This window comes from Eubalaena glacialis, chromosome 9, assembly GCF_028564815.1.
Source record: "Eubalaena glacialis isolate mEubGla1 chromosome 9, mEubGla1.1.hap2.+ XY, whole genome shotgun sequence".
Lineage (NCBI taxonomy): Eukaryota > Metazoa > Chordata > Mammalia > Artiodactyla > Balaenidae > Eubalaena > Eubalaena glacialis.
In genome coordinates, this window is record NC_083724.1 from 8219094 (window position 1) to 8242134 (window position 23041).

The 23041-nt window shown below is 46.1% G+C and overlaps 1 protein-coding gene across 5 annotated transcripts in view; it reads right to left on the reverse strand.

Moving 5' to 3' along the window:
* The window catches only part of SPTAN1 (spectrin alpha, non-erythrocytic 1), a 59545-nt gene extending 36504 nt beyond the window's left edge, over nucleotides 1-23041 (reverse strand). For all 5 annotated transcript variants that reach the window (XM_061199827.1, XM_061199826.1, XM_061199825.1 and 2 more), the window contains exons 1-12: nucleotides 22843-23041; nucleotides 12418-12657; nucleotides 11327-11452; nucleotides 7068-7208; nucleotides 6692-6838; nucleotides 5205-5338; nucleotides 4893-5037; nucleotides 4661-4815; nucleotides 3828-3963; nucleotides 1844-1945; nucleotides 826-963; nucleotides 209-319 (exon numbers count right to left, since the gene is read on the reverse strand). In XM_061199827.1, the coding sequence (XP_061055810.1) occupies nucleotides 209-319; nucleotides 826-963; nucleotides 1844-1945; nucleotides 3828-3963; nucleotides 4661-4815; nucleotides 4893-5037; nucleotides 5205-5338; nucleotides 6692-6838; nucleotides 7068-7208; nucleotides 11327-11452; nucleotides 12418-12654 (1572 nt within the window). In that variant the 5' untranslated portion in view covers nucleotides 12655-12657; nucleotides 22843-23041. The remainder of the gene's footprint in view (nucleotides 1-208; nucleotides 320-825; nucleotides 964-1843; nucleotides 1946-3827; nucleotides 3964-4660; nucleotides 4816-4892; nucleotides 5038-5204; nucleotides 5339-6691; nucleotides 6839-7067; nucleotides 7209-11326; nucleotides 11453-12417; nucleotides 12658-22842) is intronic.

Here is a 23041-nt window from a genome sequence, read left to right on the forward strand (position 1 = left end):
GGTAATCTCAACTTGGAGGTTTACATCAAGAAAATGACTTCATTCTAGAAGTCGTGCTGTGTCTCCAACAAGGTGGTCAATCATCACCGTGAGACTTTAAGCACCCGGAGCCTTCACTGAATCTGCTCAGAAACCTTTTGGAACGAGACGAGACCTCTGCTGACGCTAACGATCATTTGAAGGCACTGACAGCAAGGAGGGATCTTACTGTAATCTTCTCCTCCTGGGCACTGAGGGATTTCTCGAAGTCCTCGTGCTTCTTGAGAAGTGCTTCCACGCTATCCAAGGAATCTCCCAGGTCTTCATTCAACAGGAACGCCTTACAAGAGGAAACAAAGTGTTGAGATAATGTCTGATTCCTTTCACCTCCTAAGGCTGGAAAGCAAAGGCTATTCTGGCAGAAGGACAAAAGGAAGGAAAGAAGTTCTATGCCTATTAAACCTTCAAATCTCCCCCAGAAAGCCAGAAGTCTCTTCAGATTCCCTTAAAACTAATCCAACAAGAGCATGAAATCCTTATTCCACATTCCACTGAAACTTTTTTCCAATAGCTTCTGTTGCTTCTATTAGATTTAAATTGCGCATAATGCTATGTTCTAAAGAAACAAAATCTCTTTAACAGAAAACTTCACACCATCACACTCCCCTGAAAAACTGGGGCCTTTTCTGAGGGCCTTTCAATCTCGGCAGCAAGGACCGTGCTGGCAGAGCCCACAGAAGCTGGCAACCCCTCCACTGATCGCAGAACGGAGCCAGTGGTGACCCCGCAGAGAACGCGCTAGCTGAGCAGCGGCGGCGCGGGCGGCCGGTCCCCGTCCCCAGTCACCTCCTGTTTGCTCATCCAGTTGTCCACCTGCTCGGTGTCGCGGTAGAAGAGCTGCAGGTCCATGCACTGCTCGTACTGCTGCCGCCGCAGCTCCCACAGCTCCAGCAGCGCGGCCCGCTCCTCGGACAGGACGGTCAGCTGCGGGGGAGAGGGGGCAGGCGGAGGGAACCTCAGTGCCCACGGCCGCTGGGCAGACACAGAGGCTGCCCTGGCCGTTTCCAACCCTCTGCCAACCTTCAGGCCTCTGCTCCGATTTGCATAAGGGAAGGAGAACATTTCCTTGCACGTGTCAGCCAAGCCACAAGAAACCACAGATCCTGAGTGGCTTGCTGAAAGTTTATGTTAAACCTAAGAGGGGTGGCCCCGCTCGAATGAATCTAGAATTAATTTATTGCCACATTATCACAAATAATGTTAGGCAAAAATGGCAAATAAACCCCTAGGTAGAAGAAAAAGGGCATCTATGTAAAAGTGAGGCAGCATAAATGGAGTAGGGGCTCTTAGGTGAGAGATGTCAATTGAGTGGGTACTCCCCAGAATACGCTGACTAGACCCATGAATGCCCTAGGCTTAATTTTTAGGCTCTGAAGTTAATGACAATAAAGTGTGTCTTTGAAATGTCTCTTCTTGGTCTCTATAATATTAAAAATATATATCATTATCTAATGTTCCTCAAGCATCTTCATAAAGATACTTTGAAACTCTGGAATTATACACACACATACAAATAATTTAATACAAATTTGTTTCCTCTTGGCTCCAACTACTAATGCAGGACTCAGCTCCCTGCAAAGCCCCCTTTAAGTAGGAAATGTGTTGCATGTATCCCAAACAAATGGAACTTTCTCTCCCTGATCAATCACCACACATCTTCTTTTTAAATCTCTGGAGTTGCTGCTTCCAGGCGGAATCTCTTGTGTAAGTTTTCTCGCACACCAGGGTGAATGCAACGTCTGGCTATTTAAGGCTGGATAACAGCTTTCGGAGACTTAGTAAAAGAGCCTTTCTCCTCTCTTACCTTCTCCCTCACTTCATCTGAGGCGTAATGACCAGCAGCAAGCAGGGCCTGTCCAGACTCATCTGCAGATTTAAAGCTATCTTCATGAGCGTCAATTTCACCCTAATGGGGGAAAAAAAGGACAATTTATGCCCAGCATCTTGTAAAAGAAGAGGAAGTTACTGAATTTCACATAATCATTACAGATCAGGAATATCACATCTAGAATGAGGAAAAAAATCAAAGATAAGGCCAGGTTTCCTAATAACAGCCTAGGTCATCAAACAGGAGAGCATCATTTATTAAGAAGTCTGTTTCCTACTGGCTTTTCGTGCCACCTGTCAAACTGTCAAGTTTCCACACATCTACAGTGTCTGAGCTCTCTGTCTTCTGTTCCATTGGTCTATTTCGGGTCTTCCTTGCGCCAGATGGATTTTTTTTAACATTTAAAAAATTAATTAATTAATTTATTTTTGGCTGCATTGGGTCTTCGTTGCTGCGCACAGCCTTCTCATTATGGTGGCTCCTCTTATTGTGGAGCACGGGCTCTAGGCGCACGGGCTTCAGTAGTTGTGGTACGCAGGCTCGGTAGTTGTGGCGCACGGGCTCAGTAGCTCCACAGCATGTGGGATCTTCCCGGACCAGGGCTCGAACCCGTGTCCCCTGCATTGGCAGGCGGATTCTTTTTCTTAATAAATTTATTTTATTTTATTTTTGGCTGCATTGGGTCTTCGTTGCTGCACGTGGGCTTTTCTCTGGTTGTGGCGAGCGGGGGCTACTCTTCGTTGTGGTGCGCAGGCTTCTCATTGTGGTGGCTTCTCTTGTTGGGAGCATAGGCTCTAGGTGCGTGGGCTTCAGTAGTTGTGGCACACGGGCTCAGCAGCTGTGGCTCGCGGGCTCTAGAGCGCAGGCTCAGTAGCTGTGGCGCACGGGCTTAGTTGCTCCGCGGCATATGGGATCTTCCCGGATCAGGGCTCGAACCCGTGTCTCCTGCATTGGCAGGCAGATTCTTAACCACTGCGCCACCAGGGAAGCCTGGCAGGCGGATTCTTAACCACTGCGCCACCAGGGAAGTACTGCCAGATGGATTTGTTTATGATTTTGTAATACCTGGTAGGGTGAGTCCCTCCCCTTTCTTCATAATTGTCTCAGCTGGTTTTGATTTTTTTTCTTCCAAATTAATTTTAAAATCATCTTGTCTCATTCCAGAAATAAAGGCCTTCGCCTGGAATTGCACTGAATGTATAAATCTTGGGGAGGATTTGTACCTTTATAAGAGATCATTCCATCCCTGCCCATCCCTTTATTCAGTGTTTCTTTTCTTTCATCAAAACTTTACAGCTTTCTCCACAGATGTCTTATACAACTTTTGTTAGATTTATTCCCAAGTATCTTATATTTTCCGATGCGATTGTAAGTAGTAGTTTTAAAAATTACGCTTCTAACTGCTGCTAGTGCAGAGGGGCATATGTGACTTTTATATATTAATTTTTTAAATCTAGCACGTCTCAGAAGACCTATAGTAATAATAATTTTTAAAATCTTGTTTAACAGTGTTTTCCAGAATTTCTTAGCCATAGAAACCCCTTCTTCTTCAGGTAAAGCCTATTAAGATCTCATAAAACTAGTTTCCCATGGACGCTCTCTGGGGAAATAGCAAATCATGAAATTTAAATTCACTCAAACCAACTATGAAATTCAGCATTTAAACAAAGACATTGTTTAAGGTGGCACAGGACACACGTGCAAAACAGTAGCACCTCTGCCTTGCCAGAGCTTGGCCCTTTGCTTTTACGAACCACAGTTATTCTCCTGACATGTAACTCCCTTAACCATCTATTAAAAGCAGGTAAAGCAAGTCTCCAAAGGCAAAACCAGCCACAATCCCTATGGTGAGAGCTACCTGTGAGCAAGGTTTCAGCCACTTCCGGCTATAAGTGACAGAGCTACAGTGATGCATTGTTTAGCTCATGGCTTTACTTTTGGAAGACCCTGGAGACCTTACCTTGTGCTCCTGATGCCTATCCAGCAGGGCTTCGGCCCCAGCCACATCATTGGCAAGTTCATCTGCATTGATGAGGGCTTTCATCTCAGTGACCCAGCTGGTAAGGTCTCTGAAGTCGGCAAGGAAGCGCTGAAGCCTGGGAAACCAAAGGTCAGTGAGGAGAGGTCTCCAGGGGAGGCCCCAGATGGAAGATGCCGCCCTAGAGCTCTGAATTCATGTCCTCAGACGTCTAATGAACCATACAAACTCTAGCCCTCGGAAACATGGGACTCTTTCAAATCTAGACTATAAAGGAAAGCAAAAGAAGGCTGAAATCAAGCCTTTAAAATTTAGGTTCTGTCCACCACTGTAATTCCCCAAGCTTGTCCCTTATTTTCAACTTCCTTGTCACTCCCCAGTTCGATCCTTAGTTATTAGTAAGAAGCATTCTCTCCCTTTCAATCCTTGATTTACTCAATTTTAACAGAGTATTTCACATGATGCTCAGATTGCTAAAGAGATTATTTCCATTTCTATTGGTTCTAACACAGTGATATGGGATGGAAAAAAGATATTTATAAAGTTATAAATATTATGTGTGTATATGCAAACACTACAAAGTTTCCAGTCTCCAAATATAACACAGAAATATATTAATATACAATATACAATATAAAAATATTTAACAAATACAGTAAGAAAAAGTCATCTGCCTTTTCTTACTAGAGGAAAGCTGTCAAGCTATACAGAAGGTTTCTCAGCAGAGAGAACTGACTGTCAAGTCTGCCTTCCTCTTGCCTCTAAAACAAAAGCCCCCTGGTACGGGCTGCGGGGCCCTGGAGGAGCATTTCTACCTGTAGGAATCGTCGAGACGTGCGTGTCTCTCTGCGGCCAGGGTGCGGATCTGCTCCCAGTTGGTGATCAGCTCCTCTCGCTTCACTTGGATCTGGGTGGCGTTCAGAGGGTGGGACTGCTGCAGGCGGTCGGCCTCGGCGCACAGGGCTTTGACCTGCAGACACACTCTGTCAGGGCTGCTCTCCTGACCGGGCTAACTCATTTACAGAGTCAGCTGCCTTCAAAACCCACCTTGTCCTCCAACGCAGCGAGATCTCTCTCCAAACCCTCGTGTTTCCGAAGCAGAGCCTGGACACTGGCCAGGTCCCGGCCAAAATCATCAGAGGCCATTAACTGTTCCTTCTCCTTAATCCAGCTGATGGTCTCGTCCACATCCCTACAGCACAGAGGCATCTGTTAATCCACGGTTACGACGTCCATCTGGGACTGGGACGCCACGCGGGGCCAAGACCCAGTCAGCCCCACATCTTCCTAGACTCGCCCTGGGCCTCAGCACGCCCCCCGGGGGACCCCTTCCCGCAAGCCCCTCACTCAGCTCGGTACCTGTTGAAGCGCTGAACCTCGGCGGCCCCGAACAGCTTCCCCTGCCTCTGGAGGGCCAGTCCCTTCAGCCGCTGCCAGGCTGCGTTCACCTCATCCTGCTTCGTCTTGATGAGCTCCTCCTCGGGGTGCTGCTCCTGAGCCAGGAAGGGCAGAGACTGCGCTCAGACCAGCACCTCTGGCCCCACCAGCTGCCCGCCTGGCCTTGGCTCCTTGACGCGTCCGCCTCGGCAAACCTTACTGTTCTAAAGAAACACTGGCTTTTTGTGTGGAATGAAGGGGAGCTCATTCAAAAAGAGCTTCCATTTCTTGCTCTATAAAAAGGCGAGAGCCATTCTCTGCGCCCTGGAGCCGTGGGGCGAATCTTCTTCTGTGCATCAGCACCAAACCCCCTGCGTTAAGGCCCTTCAGCTGCACCTCGGTGGCGGCCTCCTCAACGCACCGCTCGCCCCAGCTGCTCCAAAGTTCACTGTTTCAAACGTCACGAGGCTATTAATAAGCATTCCTGCCCAGACACATGGTTTTCCAGGTCTGTTCCTGACTTCAGACTGGAGATATTCCTTTGAAAGTATCCTTCCCCACTAACCACATTCTGTCTTGTTTAAATAAAAATAACATGTAAAGTAATAAGGTGAAGCCCTTCCGGGTTGCGGGATCCACTTGTGAGATCTCGGGCTTGGCCTGCCTGCTCTCCTCAGCGCAACCCTGGGACAGCCCAGGATTCCGGGGGCAGCTCACCCGCCACTTGGAAGGGTGAGATTACATCTGAGGAATGCTGGCTCTGGATCCAAAAGGGAACAAGTACCGGTCCCGAAGGATCTACATACATAAAATGTGTACCCCACCCCCCAAATCAAGTTTTCCCTAAAGCAGAAACTCCCGAGTTCATCCTACTCGATGTCCCCAGAGTCCTGTGGTAGCAGGTGAGAATAAAGCGGCAGTGACAGGACCGCACATGCACGCAACTGGGAGGGGCTGCCCCACTCCCCTCTTAATGGCTCCTGAGCTCCCGGTGGAGAGCCATTCATCACACGGCTCCCCAGGCTCCCGGGAGCCCAGGGAAGCTCCGACTCAAAAAGGAAGGGAAGAGCAATCAGGCAGTGGTGGACGTCTGCCAACCCTACGAAGCTTTCACCACCACACCCTAGTCTGAGAAACCCCGACACCCAGCTTCAGCAGCCCAATAAATGCTTCAGCCCTACCTGAAAGTGGGTGAAGGAAATAGATCAAAGGAACTCTGCCCTTCCTGCCCACGGCCACAGGTTAAAAAGCATTTTCCAATTTAGGAGTGATCAGTATTGCCGCCTTACTTCGACCTAAACAGAACTCTTAGACATGCTTACCAAAACCTGCTCACTCAGAAATCAGGGACCCGATCAAAACTTCTCTTCTGGAAAAGTTAATGTAATGACGGTACATTACATTAATGTTAAAGTAAAGGAAGTTAATGTGACGATGCTGTGAGAAGCACACAGCACTTCCCTATTTACCTGAATGAGCTTGGCGGCAAACTGGTTCACTTCATTAACTCTTTCTTCGTGGGCAGCCATGTCTGTTTGAAACTCTTCAAATTTCTTCTGTAAAACCTCCACATGCTCCAGGTCCTGGCCCAGCTCCTCAGAAGTCACAATTGCTTCCTATTCAGGGACCACAACAGAGCCAGAGTCACCAAAAAAACACTTGGGAACAATGGCTTCCAGAACCCCATCATGAAATGGGCTCCGGAAGGGGCCGCGGCAGCCTCGGCAGACGCTGTTTTCTGTGTGCTGCGCTGCCGCTCTGCCGGCTCTCAGCTGCAGACGTGGAGGGGTCTCGTCCCCTTCTTTCCTCAAGGCCTCCCCAGCACACCTTCCTTCTCAAACGTACCTTGTCGTTGATCCAGTCCATCACGTCCTCACATTCTCGTAGGAACTGTACCAGCTTCTGGGCCTGCAGAAGCTTGATTCCTTTCTCCCGCATCTTCTCCAGAAGTAATTCCCATTGGCGGTGCAGCTCCATCAAACGAGTCTGGAGGTTAAAGAGCCCAACCCCACAGATTACAATCATTCCTGTGGGATCTGGCTCCTCCACAGAGTTCCAACCAGTTAGAAACCTCACAGAGCTCTGAACAAGTCTTTTTAAAAAGATAATCCCTACACTGAGGGGAAATTGTGAAGTTAACTGAGAAGAGGAAAATGCATACACTTCACAGTGGTTTGGTAGGTCTTAAAGTACAAAATAACTGACCTTTCGTAGGTAGATGTATTCCAGTTTACGCCAAGGAATTTACTATTATTTTATAATTATCAATTATTATTGATATCACATTATTTGGTAAGTATTTAGGTAATGTTTTTAGTTATATTAACTGTTACATTATTACAATGGGATTTCTAGGTCAGAAGACTATTGGGGAAGGAAAGATGAGGTGTGATCGTGCAACCGCAGCAGGAATCACTGGAGTGTGTGTTCTGAATTCACGGAGGTAAAGGGGAGAAAACAAGAGGTCCCACAGGCATCATACACGTAAAGAAATAACTATGAGGCACAAGTAAAGAGGAAAACCTTAGTATAAAGGTAAAAAGATGGGGTCCTGAAACACAATCAGCTATCAAAGAGGATTCCTGGCAGAAGCTGTTTTGGTGCTTCCGTGAAAAGATGCAGCTTGTGGTACATACAGTACATCCCAAGTGAGGTTTACATCAAGCTGCGCCCAGGTGGCAGCCACAGGCCCAAACAGTCACTTCCCAGCATTTTGGGTTCTCATAGCACAGTCCTAGTAAGGACTCGTCAAGAACTAGGGGGATTCTCATCAATTCAAGCTTAGGCGATGCAGTCTGGCATTCTAACCCAGTCTCTAGGTGTTGATTACGCCTACCCAAGATACTGGGAGTTTCTGTATAACACAGACAGAAACAAGTGACACAAACACAAACACTACCAGGAGAGAAACCTGGGATCCACCCATCGTTGAGATGCCACTCCCCGTACACTGAAAAGTTGCAAGCCACGGGATAGTCAACATGGGTGGATTCTCTTAGGAGCAAGTACTGGTGGTTCATTTGAAAGGAGAAAGCACTGGGAGGAAAATCAAGGCTCACACAATTCACTTCCACCACTACAATCACTTCCATCGCTGATGGTTCAAACCGGAGTCCACCACTGAGAAGGAAGTGAAAGGCATTCCCAGGCAAGGGGGAAAAGGCAACCAACAGCAAGTCAATACTCCACCTACTCGGATGTGGGAGCCAATGTGGGTGGCAGTCACTATGGGGCGCCATGCCGTCCGGTACGGTGTGAAAGTCTAAACCGGTGACAGACAGGTTATCCAGGACACAAACAGTCTTCACACCCCACCCACCTTCCTCTACGTTAACGTTGCCTGCCAAACTAAGCTACTGAGTTACTGGGCCAGGTCAATTGCCAAGCCAGGATGACCGTGGGACCTGGGAGCACGAACGCAGGGATTAAATGAGAACCCTTTGCTTTTTTTTTTTTTTTTTTTAATTTTTTGGCCGTACCGCGCTGCATACAGGATCTTGGTTCCCCGACCAGGGATCGAACCCGCGCTCCCTGCAGTGGAAGCGCAGAGTCTTAACCACTGGACTGCCAGGGAAGTCCCCCCTTTGCTCAAATTAAAATGAGGCCCCAGAAGGCTCAAGAAAATCCTCACCTACAAGTCAGCCGTCAGTCTCTCACAAATCTCATTTCCATACCCTCGAGGGAAGAATCGGGGCCAGGCCTGTTCCAGGACTGGAACAACTTTCCCACTCCCAGTATGTCTCCTCTTGTCAATACTGCAGTTTTGACAGAGGCCAGTTTCACAAGCTTGCTAGTGTCTGAGAGCGTGAGAGGGCAGGGAGGCAGGTGCGCTTAGGGAATGCGTGGACAGCTGGCAGGGTGGAGGAGAATCCTGGCTGGCTCAGGCAGAGCTCTCAACAGGGGCCTGAGCAAGCAGCAGCAGCTTTCAGAGAAGCAGTTGGGGGAAAAGAAAGGCAAGCTGATAGGAATGAAACTCGGGCTGGGAAAATAAAGTGAATAACTGTAACCAAAGAAAGGAGTAGACTGAAGCACTGGTTCTGTCACCTATTAGCTGTGGGGACCTGAGCAAGTTGCTCAAAATTCTCTGAGCCTCAGCTTCTACCCTTCTATACTATGGCTACCTCGCAAGCTTCTTGTGAAGATTAGAGATAACGTATGTAAAAGTTCTAGCAAAGTGTTCGCACATAAACAGCTATTAACAGCTTCTCAACAAACAGTAGCTAACAGTAGTTTCAAAATTTTTTTTTTTAATAAATTTATTTATTTTTGGCTGCGTTGGGTCTTTGTTGCTGCACGTGGGCTTTCTCTAGTTGCGGCGAGCGGGGGCTACTGTTCGTTGCAGTGTGCAGTGGCTTCTCGTTGCGAAGTACAGGCCCTAGAGCGCGTGGGCTTCAGTAGTTGTGGCGCATGGGCTCAGTGGTTGTGGCTCGCGGGCTCTAGAGTGCAGGCTCAGTAGTTGCGGCGCACGGGCTTAGTTGCTCCGTGGCATCTTCCTGGACCAGGGCTTGAACCCGTGTCCCCTGCATTGGCAGGTGGATTCTTAACCACTGCACCACCAGGGAAGTCCCTCAAATGCTGCTTTAATAAGATCTCTGAACAGGGAAGAGGGGAATGAAGAGAGCTTTGGGTCTCCCTCCCCCACATTAATTACTAAAGACAAACACTTGAACTATTTCTCGTATTTCCCGTCTGTAACCTGGTTAAACTAATACAGAGCAGCTGAATCAGCGAATCAGCACTCTGGCTGATTTCATTTACAGTAAGACTATATACAAAAGAGTGGGGAAATGAGCAGATGCATCTTTGTACTTTCTTGGCCGCGCCACGCGGCATGCGGGATCTTAGTTCCCCAACCAGGGATCAAACCCACGCCCCCTGCAGTGGAAGCACGAAGTCTTAACCACCGGACCACCAGGGAAGTCCCACGTCTTTGTATTTAACTGCAGAGACACGTATTATATTGCCTGCATGGGTTGAATGTAGTAATTAAATAGTTGGCATATAGCATTTAGAATTTACTTTTATTGCCTGTTTACAATCATTACTAGTAATAGTTTATTATTAATAATAAGCTTAAGGCTAATTGCAAGTCTTCAGTATAAGACTGCAGAGTATATCAGAGCAAAAGAGACACAGTAAGTATTTACTAGACCAGAACCTAAGGGAATGAAATCCCTGTGGATGTTCCACTGTGGATCTCAGGGAACAGCAGAGGATGAAACATTTCTAGCTGGGGCTTAAGAATGTGGCTTTCATCTTAGTCTTTGGGACTGCCTCGACAGGTCAAGGACTTCATGAAAAGGCTGGTCCCTCAATGGAACGAGACTTTGGATGACAAAGAACAAAACACAAAGATAGATAAGAAGGAAATCAAAGATAGATGAGAGCATCCAGTTATGAGAAACTAAGCATGCACACTTCATCCTAAAGAGGCTTGTTAGCCCTTAATACCTTGGTATTGGAAATGTTAAACAAAACAGAGAAAGACCAATTATTGCCCCAGCCTCGACAAATGGCACCCAAACAAGCCAGACCAAGTTTGAGGACTCCTGCTTCAAAGTAAGCTACATCGCCACGGTCACCGACCAACAGGTACCACACGTCATTCCTCACAGCTGGACCTTTAACAGGCTTGCTGACCAGACCTCAGTAAACCCCTCCTGGGGCAAGGCACCAAGATCCAGAGAGCAAGCTTTCCGACAGAGAACTTTATAGTGTCTGTGATTAATCCTATTTATCTTTGTGTCCTAATCCCTAAATTCACCAATTTCACTAATATGCTCTCCCATCCAATTACCATCTGAAAATGTTAAAAGTTTAATATATGCAATCTTCTTTAAAGTCTAATTGCATCCTAATTTGTTCTACAAAAAGAACATTAATTTCCTCACTGAGTACACAAACGCTTGTTTATAGACATACTGAATCATCATATTACAAAAGCAGGAGTTGGGTAACTCCATCAGGATACTTCACAAATTCCTTTAAAAAGCTAGAAAAATCTATCTTTTTAGGAACCCAAATTTACATGTAAGCATTAATCCACATTCCTCTACCAACCAGACAGAGGAAGGCCACCCATACCAGGCACTGCTCTTACTCACCCTGATGGTTTCAGATGCAAAGTGCCCTTCTGAGATCATGAGGTTGCCAGTTTCATCCAGCTTCACAATGGCTCCCGAGTTGGCCTGCACCTCAGCTTCAAAGGCTTGATGCTTCTGCAGCTTGCCCTGTCAGTGGACCGTGAAATGAGCCACACGTGCTCCTTGGCATGCGTCATTCTGCCCCCAGCTCCCTATTATTCCCCCCCTCCTGCATCCCACTCCCTCTCTCTATGGACGCCTCACTCAGCCTCCCAACCATCCCCCTACCGGTTCAATTACTCAAATGCTCTGCCTGCATCTATACTTGCCCTCTGAAAGCTTGGCCATTGAGGACCACAACTTTGCAGACAGCAAGATGCTACAAAATATCATAACTTTCTTGTGTATCAGGAAATTAGCCTTTATGGACATCCAATCTTTTAGAAATACAGAACCATACTGAGAGCCTTCTTAGCATGTAGTGTTTATCTTTGACTAATCCATTCACATTCATTCATGATAAGACTTTTTTTAGCTTGCTTTAGAAGCCATACTCTTTGATTGATTTGATACATTCCACTTCTCATTTACTCACATGCTGAGCTGGGCAGGGCCTGCACCTAAACCAGCGTTCATCATTTTATCTTCTCAGACGACTTTGGCATAGTAAGAGAACCATGGGTACAACCACTGTTCCACTTGCTAAAAAAAAGTCTTTCACCAAAATCAACAAGAAGAAAGGCTTTTTTTAAAAAAAAAAAACAGCTATACAAATTTTCACCAGCAACAACACTGTTAGCATACCTTTCTCAAAAACACATATTCCAGGAGATCAAACCAGACCTTCCCTGAAAAATGATGAAGGATCACCGATGGTTGTAAGGCAGTGGATTGAGAACCATCAGCTTAAAGCATCCGCAAAAGATAAATTAAAACCTGCAGGATTCCACATTCATGCTCACTAATACAATCACTAAGGGCTTTTCAGAATAGTGAGTTAGTCCTTCCTTATGTCTGATCTACATTCAATCTCTCAAGGTCATAATTAGGTCTGTATAAATTTTGGACAAAGATATCTGAGCTCTAGAGTTCTGGCAGCATCTCAGACACACCTGCAGGTTGGTTGGGTCTTTATAGTTCTCATCAGATGCAATCTGAAGTTTCTCCTGAATCCATTTCTCCAGCTCCTCAGCATCTCTTTGGAAAAACTGGAATCGGTACGAATCTTCAAGCTTCTGGCGCCTAAGCGTCGAAAGCTCCTTGAAGCGGTGGTATCTGTCCAGGACCTGCTGCCTCCTTTCCTGGATGTCCTCTGCTGTCTCCAGCACTTTGACCCCGCTTGGGTCCATTTTCTGAAAAGACAGAAAGTCCTGAAGTAAGCACATGACACCAAAATAGACTTAATGGCATTAGCCTCTTGGAAGGAAATAAAGAATTATGAGAGCCCAAGCAGACAAATGAATTGAAAGTGGTCCCTTCTCAGGAGCTAACAGTGAAGCCCAGGCCCCATTCCCTCATAAAAAATGGCTGCCCAAGTGGGCCCCTCAGAGGATGCCTCACCAACACTGCAATGAGACCAGGTGAGAAATGTCAAGGGGAGAACTATGGTTTACACTGTCAATTCTACAGAGCCTTGAGAATTCAAAGGAAACACCAACTTTGGAGCTCAAAGAATTACTGAGAAATCCATTCAACAGTCCTTTCATCTGGTCTGTGCATTTCATGGTGTGGAGATTAGAAAACATTTACTGTTAATTCAGCTTTTCTATCTTTCTAAATCTCAGCCTGTTATTCACTGAAGAAAAGGGAATGATTATCAAGTAACTTGAGTCTTTTTTTTTTTTAATTAATTTATTTTTTTGGGCTGCATTGGTTTTCACTGTTGCGTGCCGGCTTTCTCTAGCTGTGGTGAGCGGGGACTACTCTTCGTTGCGGTGTGCAGGCTTCTCATTGCTGTAGCGTCTCTTGATGCGGAGCACGGGCTCTAGGTGCGTGCGCTTCAGTAGTTGCGGCACGTGAGCTTCAGTAGTTGTGGCTCGTGGGCTCTAGAGCACAGGCTCAGTAGTTGTGGCGCACGGGCTTAGCTGCTCCGCGGCATGTGGGATCTTCCCAGACCAGGGCTCAAACCCGTGTCCCCTGCATTGGCGGGCGGATTCCTAACCACTGCACCACCAGGGAAGCCCAGTAACTGAGTCTTTAACATCAAAATCCAATAGAATTTACCTAAAGTAGTGGATTTCTCAGTCACCCCAAAAAGTCAATCCTACAATCTCCTTCAGGCTGGGCAATGAACAGGCTTTGCTTCATCCGAATGCACAAAATTAAAAGAAAATCACAGCATACCTTTAAAAAAAAAGGTGTGGTGAAAGATTTATCCTACCTGACTCTTACCTGCTCCAGTTAACCACAAACACAGGCTAATTGAGTAGGTGGTACTCCCCCATAGCACTCAATCTACCCCAACTTTAAACTCTCAGATCTGGACAGTTTCACCAGCCTTTAATGTCAAAAAGAAAAACTGACCTATTTATGGGACAAATCCAGAATATGCTACCTGCTCTTCTCTCAGGAATAAGCCATTTTATCCTCTAACCAAGGAAGGACCCACAGAAGGAAATAGGTACACACTAATGACAAACAGCATGTAAATTTGTCAGTAACATGTGACCTTATACGAGCTGCCTTCCCTCTCTGTGTCTCAATTTCCCAGAATGACTAAAAACACCAGTTGAAAATGAGATGGTCCCAAGACCCTTCTAACTTTAAAATTACATTCTACAGAGAAGAGTCTGTGACCTGGTAAAAAAGCAGACCAGATAAGCTTTATGGTCTCTCCAGCTCTTGTTCCATAATTTACACAAGATATAAAAACTGTGCTGCCCAGGAAACATATTTGACAGCTCTTCCCGTTACCCTGTTCGCCTGGCCCAGCTGATGGGAAAGCATAAGCTGGCTAAGGATTAGGTCTGGAGGCCCCTGTGTGCCCCCCACTCCCTGCCCCCATCCAGCTGTGAGATAAACAACACTGCTAAGCTTGGGGCAAAGGTTCCAGCTCTTCAGAGAGAAAAGCAGCTTTAAGAGGTGTCAAGAAAAGTATCCACTGCACCTAACCAACTCTGAGGCCTATCTTTTCTATGAAGAGACCTAGCTTCCTAGGGAGAGAACGTGAGGGGATTTTAGCCCTATCACCATTCCTTCCAAATTACTCTCCACATATTAACCAGTTATCTTTATTGTTTTTCTCCCACAAAGTCCAATGTATTTATTTGACTATAACAAGAAACATATTCTTTGCCACGTCATTCCCATGCTTTAAAACCTTTCATCACTCCCTTCTGAGAGAGGAAAGAATCTACCTCTTTGGTTGAACCTTCCAATCTGGCCCAGCACACCGGACTGATATGTCTCACCCATGCCCCGTACCCTCTTGGCACAGAGAAATATTCTCTTCCCAAACACATGATTCTCTCTAAAGACTCCATGTCAGTTGTTCAGGCTTCCTTTGCCCAGAATGTTCTGTCTCTTCTCTGTCCGGATAACTCCCATTAATGTCTCAAGAGCAGCTGAAATGAGGAAGCTGCAGGGATCTGGCCTCCTTACCAAGCTGTACTGAAGGCTCCTTCCCTCCCTCCTTCTCTGATTTAATCACATTTTTCTGCAGTTTACAAAGCACTTCACACACTTCTCACGGTATGATGAGACTGAGCAATGTAATCTTTGTTGTTGTGTCCCGATTTCTTTCTTTCTTTTTTTTTTTTAAAGATTTTTTTGATGTGGACCATTTTTAAAGTCTTTATTGAATTTGTTACAGTGTTGCTTCTGTTCTCCATTTTGGTTTTTGATCATGAGATCTTAGCTCCCTGATGCCCCACATTGGAAGGAGGAGTCTTAACCACTGGACCACCAGGGAAGTCCCAATTGTGTCCCGATTTCTAGCAGACAGATGTCATTAACAAATGTTTGTTTGAAGGCTGGAGAAGCACCCCTGAGCTCCTCTGTGAAGGGTGGAGAGAGCTCAGTAGTCCACCCCAGTTTCATTTCTGTATCGTCAAACTGGAATTCTGGCCAGGTAACAGCTAGATTTGGTGGCTGAGTGAACAGCTGGAATGTGCTGACTGAAGCTACACAATGGGGTGTCAACCTAATGACCAGACCTGAATTACTGAGCTTGGGTGGCCCACACCCGGATAACTGCTCTTTTCATGCTGGCAGGGTGGGACCTTGGGGAAATCAAGTTCAAGAAGGCACAGTTTTGTATCATCAATAGATAGCTGCGTCTGAAAAAAATAGTTTCTATTCTTAAAATGGGCTTCAAGAGAGTCCTTAAAACCAAAAACTGAGGGTAACCTTGACAAAGGAAACGTCTGTTAAGAACAGGGCAGTTCTGGTTTACGCTGCCGCCCTAGGACATCAGCCTCTTTGGGATCTTGACAAGAATCACTACCGGGTCCGGCCACATTTACGATTCACTCATTCACCTGCATGACCTGCTCCAGGCATACCTTACATCAAACTCCCTCATCAACCGCAAGTTACAGGCCCAGGGCAGGTCCACTTCCCAAACCAGAAAGTTCCCTCTGGCCGAAATGTTCTCTTCTCCCCCACTCCCAACTCGACCATTAATACCATTCAAACCCCTCCAAGTCTAAAGCAACTACGCTGTCCTCTCTGCAGCCCTGAATCAGAAGCCCTCACTCCCTCTCTGGCCCCCTTCGAGCACCATCACGTCACATTCTGCCACTTGATTAGTCTTCTCCCTGCGTTTTTGTAAGTTCTTTAGGGAATTTAGAGTTCCTAAGGGACTATAAAAGAGACCTTATCTTACTCTCTGACCACAGAACTCAGCACATATTCAGAGAGTCAATTACACTCTGAGCTTAGAAATAGAGAAACTGCTGTCACTTCATTATTAAAGTGGTCAGGAGACAAAAGATCATCTAATAAGCAAGTTGTAGAGCTAGGGTGACCCAGGATGCTCCGGTTCCCAGACCAGCATGCTAGAACCAGTGATTCTTAACATGATCGGAGCTGACACACTCTTTATTAAAGGCTGTTCAGTTATTTATTAATTCCTTTTACTACCTCTTATCTTTTCCATCCGCGCTTGAGGGGGGGAAAAAAAGGGGGAAGGAGCATATATGAATCATTAAAAAAAAAATCAAAATTAATTTTTTTAAGATTGAGTCTTCTTAAAGTTAGTAAACAATTAGTGTTAAGAATAATTTATATACTCCCTTTGTTCTCATCTCTCCGGAAACAGTTAGGTGGAGAAACAGTAGGAAACTGTGTGTCTAATTTGCTTGCTTATAAAATTTCCAAGGAATGTATAGCTAGTTATGCATGTAACAAAAGCTCCACTGTATGTGCCTTTCTACAAGGTGCCTCAGTCTTTAGATTAATGTCTATGGTGTTTGTCCTGCCTCCCCAGATGACAGGATTCACTGCATTTCCTTTAGCTGCCACGGAAATCTCTAAACGGGTCACATTCGGAAGCAGCCCTTTCCGATGAAAAAAGAATTCCCAACATAATACTGAAAAGGTTCCCCCTGAGCAAGCCCCTCGGCCTGGGTTCCGCTTGCTGATCTGACCCTACCAATCCAGGGAGACAGTCCAGCGAGGCCCTGCTGAAATTAACCAACCTAAAAGGCCCTCTTTGTCACCCCAGTGAAGTAGAACAAGTCAATTCTATACCAAGTGCTTTGGTCAGGCAATAATGGACTTTTCTTTCCTGCAGTAGATCAGCTGACGCCAGTAGGTGGGAGCTTGGCCAAGTCACAACTGGCTGTTTCCAGGGAGCTGGGCATCTGAAAGTCAGCAGTGCTCTCCCACTGCTGTGGGCACTCAGAGTTTTCATTTCCGTGATTACAGGAGCCAAGGATGACAGGTTAACGGCAGTTCCCCCCCACCCCTTCTCCTGATAGGGAGCTGTCTCTATACAAGTTCCAGTTTCTCTTTGCTCCTAAATGGCTCATTTCCACAGACTACATTAAACACAGGAAAAAATCTCCTATCTCCAAAGAACTATTGCCACTCAAAGGTGCTACGACCTCTCACCCAAAATTCTGTGAGAGTTAGCGGAATTTTCTGGACTCTGCCTGTGTGCACTGTGTTCCCTGAGGCTGCTGCACACTGCAAGAACTCCACCCCAGGCCAGAAATGTGCAGCTGACTGATAAGGCGGACTCCACAGAGAATGCCCTGGGCTGTTCCCAGCCTTAATGGGATTAACACCTTTTGAGAGCTAGAAAGGAAGACTTTGGGAAATGTGCCATAAAAAAAAAAATCTCCAACTATACCAGCCTATCTATCTATTCCACTAACTGCCTAAAAACCGCAAAGGAGCCAAATTCCAGGACAGCAATCAACTGACTGCTTATCTCAACTCTGATTTTGTCAATCAGGTCTATGTTTGTGGCTAATGAAGGAGGGGAGACTAAGGGCTAAATGTACTCTCTGTTTAAGGACAGCTTCCCATTTAAGGGAACTGAAGAAAAAAGGTCATATTTTGGCAAATAATTATTAGAGAAGACTGGCTATTTTTAAATGCTGCTGCAATGCAGCAGTCAAAATGTTAGCTGCATCATTCAGCAAGTAATGTGAATTGAGCACAGAGGATAAAACAGGAATTACAACTATGTCCTCTATTGTAATAAATAAAAAGAACTTGTCAGTATTCTTACAATACAGCTAGATCTCTGAGAAGAAAGCCAAGATATGAATCTTGGCTAGAAAGTTCTGGTTTAATCCAAAGTCATGCATGAGAATGACTCCTCATAACCAACACCAACTTATACACATTATCAACGGAAAATGATTCCTACAAAAGAAGCTAGCCATTAATTAATATCTTTGTCTTCTTGACAACTGCCAACAGACAGCTGTTCGAGGCAGTTCTTGGTATGTACTTAGGGAAGTTTTTAAAGCCTTACCCTCATCCACAGAAGCTATAAGACCACTGTGCAAGGGGAGGTGTCTGTCTCTGGAGGGCGGGGAGAGGCAGTGGGTGGGAAGGACACTGTTAAGCAACAGAAAAGACTGTGGAGACACACACTTTCAAACCAAAGGTCAAACGCTTCCAACTCTGCTCACTTGGCACCTGCAGTGAGTGAGTAGCTTAGGACACCCTCACACAGATCTTGGAGACTGGAAGAATTCACTAGTCAGACCTTCCCTCTGGAACCTCAGAAGAGAGTAAAATTGTCGTGAAGACAAGAGGAGTGCCTATTTGGAAACAAAGGTCTGGGAGTGCCGACATCTTAGCGAGCTGAATGTGGCAGATAGGGGCGTTTGGAACACTGCAAGATGAATTCAGACCTCAGGCAGGACATCAGATATATTGTTTTGCAGGGAAAGGGATTTTCAGGATGAAGAGTGCATTTGGCTCTATGGAAAAATTCATAAACATCACCCAGAGCAAAATGTCAGAGGAACCATCCATCAGTTCTGTTTTTGTTGCTTAGTCAGAGCCCAAAGGTGCAGAACCAACAATGCCCTTTTTCCTTGGCTTAGAAAGCCAGCACATTTTACATTTCCAAAGCAGGAGAACTACATCCACGGATGCGCAAGGGCTCCCCGAGAACAAAGCACCAAAGAATTGGTGAGCACCATAAAATTTGATGCCAATTGATTCTCAGATTAAGTGAATTAAGTCAAAACCAGCTCGGCTGCAGATTTTAGTGGGAGACCTGAGGGTAAGCAAAGAGGTAAATGATATATAAATTAAGAATTTTAACCATGGAAAAACCAGAAATATTTTTGCTTAAACCACATTCCAATCAGGATTGTAGATCTGCACGTCAGCCTTCAAATTGATTAATTCATTTCAACTTGTTAGCAGGATTCTGCAGAGGTGAGCAGGGATTTAGCTTAAAGAAGCAAAAGATTCATACTGCACTGCATCAAAATCCAGAAACGCCAAGCAAGGTTGAGAAAACTTACTTCTGAATGCCTCCCAAACACTACCTTGCTGCTACTTACCTTTTATAACCTGTAAAATCCAGATGAGAGGTGTTTAAGTGCAAAATATTGTTACTGAGATTCAAAACAGGAAAAAGGTATAACGTGCCCATTTTTATAAACCTTGTTTAAACAATTAACCAGTCTGATTTATAAAAGGGCTTGCCTCGGATTTATCACCCATAATCACTAGAAATTTGCAGAGCTTATATTTCTGCTTATGGGATATCAAGACATTAATTTTAAGCATTTTTCTTTCTGAAAAAGGTCCAATTTAGCAAACACTCAAAAACTGTACACAAATAAAAACATGGGTAGTGAGCTTTTTTATAAACAAGGAAATGCAAGTTCCATTTCATTATAAGGATTGTGGCAAAAAACGTAAATCAATGGAAACAGGAAACAAACCCAAGTTTACAATATTTGTCAAATTGAAAAACACTATTTTTACATGTTTTCAGATTACTTTTTCTAAATATCTAAGATAATGTGTTTAGTCCCTTGGTTTTTAAGAACCAAGTAACCATCAATAAAAAAAATTAGCAAACAGTACATGCAGACACCAGTAGGGTGATAAGAAATTAATATATTCATGCCTTAAAGAGAGGAAGGTAAAAAAACAAAGGCTTTGGAAATTTTAGAATAAATCTACTAAGACTTTTGTTCATGTAACACCAAAGAAAACAAACAAAAGCCCAAACCCTAACCAATTTGCTTAAAAGGTCATGCAGGCAGGGTTTTTTCCCCCTCTCTTTGGATCATTCAACCTCTTTGACACATATGTGTCTTCACTGCAAGCCAGGCAAAACCGAAAAGGTAACACATTTCCTGCATGCTGGTCAAATACCTGGACTCTGCGTTTACGAAACGATGACAACATGATGGAAAAATGTGGCGTCTGAAGAGGGAGGGGGAAGAGCAAGATAACAAGCTTCTAAGGGCAAACTGAACACAATAATTTCACAATGAAGGAAACAGATCTTTAAAAATATATGAATACAGGTAAAAATCAAATTTCAGCTATTTTCCCAGCGCCCTTCTCATTCTACAGAGCTTCTAAACCAGGAATTTAAAATGCAGAAAGAACCAAGGTTCTCTGGTCTGAGCAGATGTGCTGCCTTGGCCACGTCATACCCTCTTCTGGGTCTCAGTTTCTCAATTTTCAAATAATCCTGAATAATACTAAATATCCCTTTTAACACTAGACGTGCACTCCCCCAATCCACGTTCCGATAAATTAGCTGAGATTCCCAGTACTAGATGATTTCTGTACCCCCTTCCATTCAGTAATAAAATAGCATAATTTCGTGAAGTCATCAGAAACAAGAACGAACTCAAGCTACAAAGATCGAACTTGGGCCTAGTTTACTGGGACACTTTCTTCACAAAATACTATTTCCTGTTCAAAACCCATACAAGAGGAGTATGCAAAAGAGGTGGAGGGAAGTACAAGCGCAGCTGCTCCTGCCCACTGGCCCCAAGCGATCAGTTCTGTGGGCCTCCTCTGCATTCCTGGAGTCGGCATTTGCCATCAGGGCGCTGCATTCTTCTACCTACTCCGACCACAGCTGATGGGCTGCAGCAGACCCACCGCACGACTAGCAGAGTCCTCGCATAGCCCATGGAGGATTGATTACAAGGCTGGATTCGTGCCCACTGTCCTTAGTGCAGGTTCAGCAATGACAGGACTGGACTACTCCTGACACCCACTTCTCAGCATCTGCAGTCGCCGCCCCCCCCCCCGCCGCCGCCCCCACGCCCAAGGGAAGAAGGCAGGTAAAGGAAAAGCAGAGGAAATTCTAACCCAGGGAACCAAAAGATATACTTAAAAACAGCTCTCCCCACCTAAACCTGTTCATGAGATTGCTTGACAAGCTCATATTGTGAGCCTGTGACATATCAGGTTGCTAATTATTCGATTCCTACAAACGCCCTGCCAAAGACCAAAAGCATATCGGAGAATGTTACCCAGCTGACCATTTACTGCAGGTCTGCCTCACACCTGTCCAGCAGAGAGCAAATCCACCTTCTGGGTCTCGGCTCTCCATCTAGGTCCCTGGATAACAGCTAACACACTTAGAGGGTCCCTTTGAGTAATATTGGCCCAGTTACTAAAAAAGGCTTACTGTTAATTTCCTGCACAGAGGCCCTTACTGCAGCACGTTTTTATTTTCCTGCAGCACATTTTTAAAACTCGGACTTCAATTTGACCTTTCAAAAGCTGACATTAGCTGCAGACAAAAGGGAAAATACATGACTAGTCAGATGAGTTGGAACCTTGGCTCGATGGCTTCATACAGCTGAGTGTTCCCACCGCTGTTCTTCAGGTTTTCTGTTTCCTGGCTGCAGACACTCCCACCCTTCCATCTTTGACACATTCTGTTTTAGTTAAGTCCAATTGCTATGATGACGCAATTTCTCAACACATTCTGAAAATATTTCATATGGTCTCTCTTCTCTTCTTCCCTAACAGCCATCATGGTAAGTTTTTCTAAAATACCATGATGAAGACAGAACAAAGGGCCTACATAGTTTAGGATCTATTATACAAAAGAGATTTGACAAGGTGTTGGCCAGTTCAAGCATCATCTCAACCCAGCTTCCTGAGCTATTCAAGCTTTTAATTTAAAACATATTCAACCCTTAACCTTGACAAGCCCTTTGTTTAAAATACATTTTAACCCAGTACCTCAGAGACTTTTAAAAGCAATTTTCTTTGGGAAGCATCTAATGAAATTCGCAGGGACTGCTTTCAAACAAAAGGCTGCTCTATCATTCAACACCGGCATGGCTGTAGAATTTTTGACAAATAATAATTATGTCCTCGACTCGAAAGACCCGATCTCGGGGCAAGAAAAAAAAAAAAAAAAAAAGAACTCTAAGCTATTAAGTTATTTGGTTTGGGTCTCATACAAAGCAAGCGCCGCACCTACCTGCTATTTACAAGCAAATCACAGTTGGGTAAGAAAAATATGTTTATTACAGATAAGAAACGGAGATGGCCGGTCTCGGACCTTTCCGTCCAGAGAAGGCCAAGAACCGCCACACAGGATGAAATTAAGGTCAAAGAGCCCTTTACTCCCGGCTTTTCCTCCTTCAAGGGCTGGGCCGGCATTGCTGGTGGGGATTTGAGAAAAGGAGCTGCACAAGTCGCTCCCCACTGAGGGAAGGGATTGGGGGCGGTGGGGGGAGCGCTCTGCGGAGAGGGGGATGGAGAAACGATCCGGACCAGGAAGCCCCCGCCCCACCTGCCGCAGCCGGATGGAGCAGGGCGGGGCCGCAGCCAGGCTGGGCTGCGGGGAAGGACCGGGCGGCCTCGCCGCCCCCTCCGCCCAGTCAATGACATTCCAGCGGCCCGCGCCCAGGCTCGGCCCGGCTGCTCCTCCGCAGCCCACGCACCACAAGCCGGTCACGGCCGGCTCGCCCGGTTCCCCGCCCGACGGAGGGAGCGGCGAGGCCGGCCGGGCTCACCTGTCCGCGCGCTGGCCCCGCCCTGCCCCAGGGGCCGTCCGGCTCCCCGCCCAGGGGTCGGCCGCCCTCGGGCCTCGCTCCCGCCCTGAGTTCGCCCGCTCCCCCTCTCACCGGCTCCTGGGGGTGAGGGCAGTGGGTGCGTCGGGCCGGGGGTGCTGGAGGAACCGACGGGGCTCAGCGGCCTCCGTTCCTCCCCGTTCGCTCCGCAGCGGGTAGTGGCGGCGACGCGCGCGCCCCGCCTCTTTTATAGGCGGCCACGCGCGTTCCGGCGGCGGGCGGTCGCGAGCTCGGGGGAAGCGCCGCAGCGCGG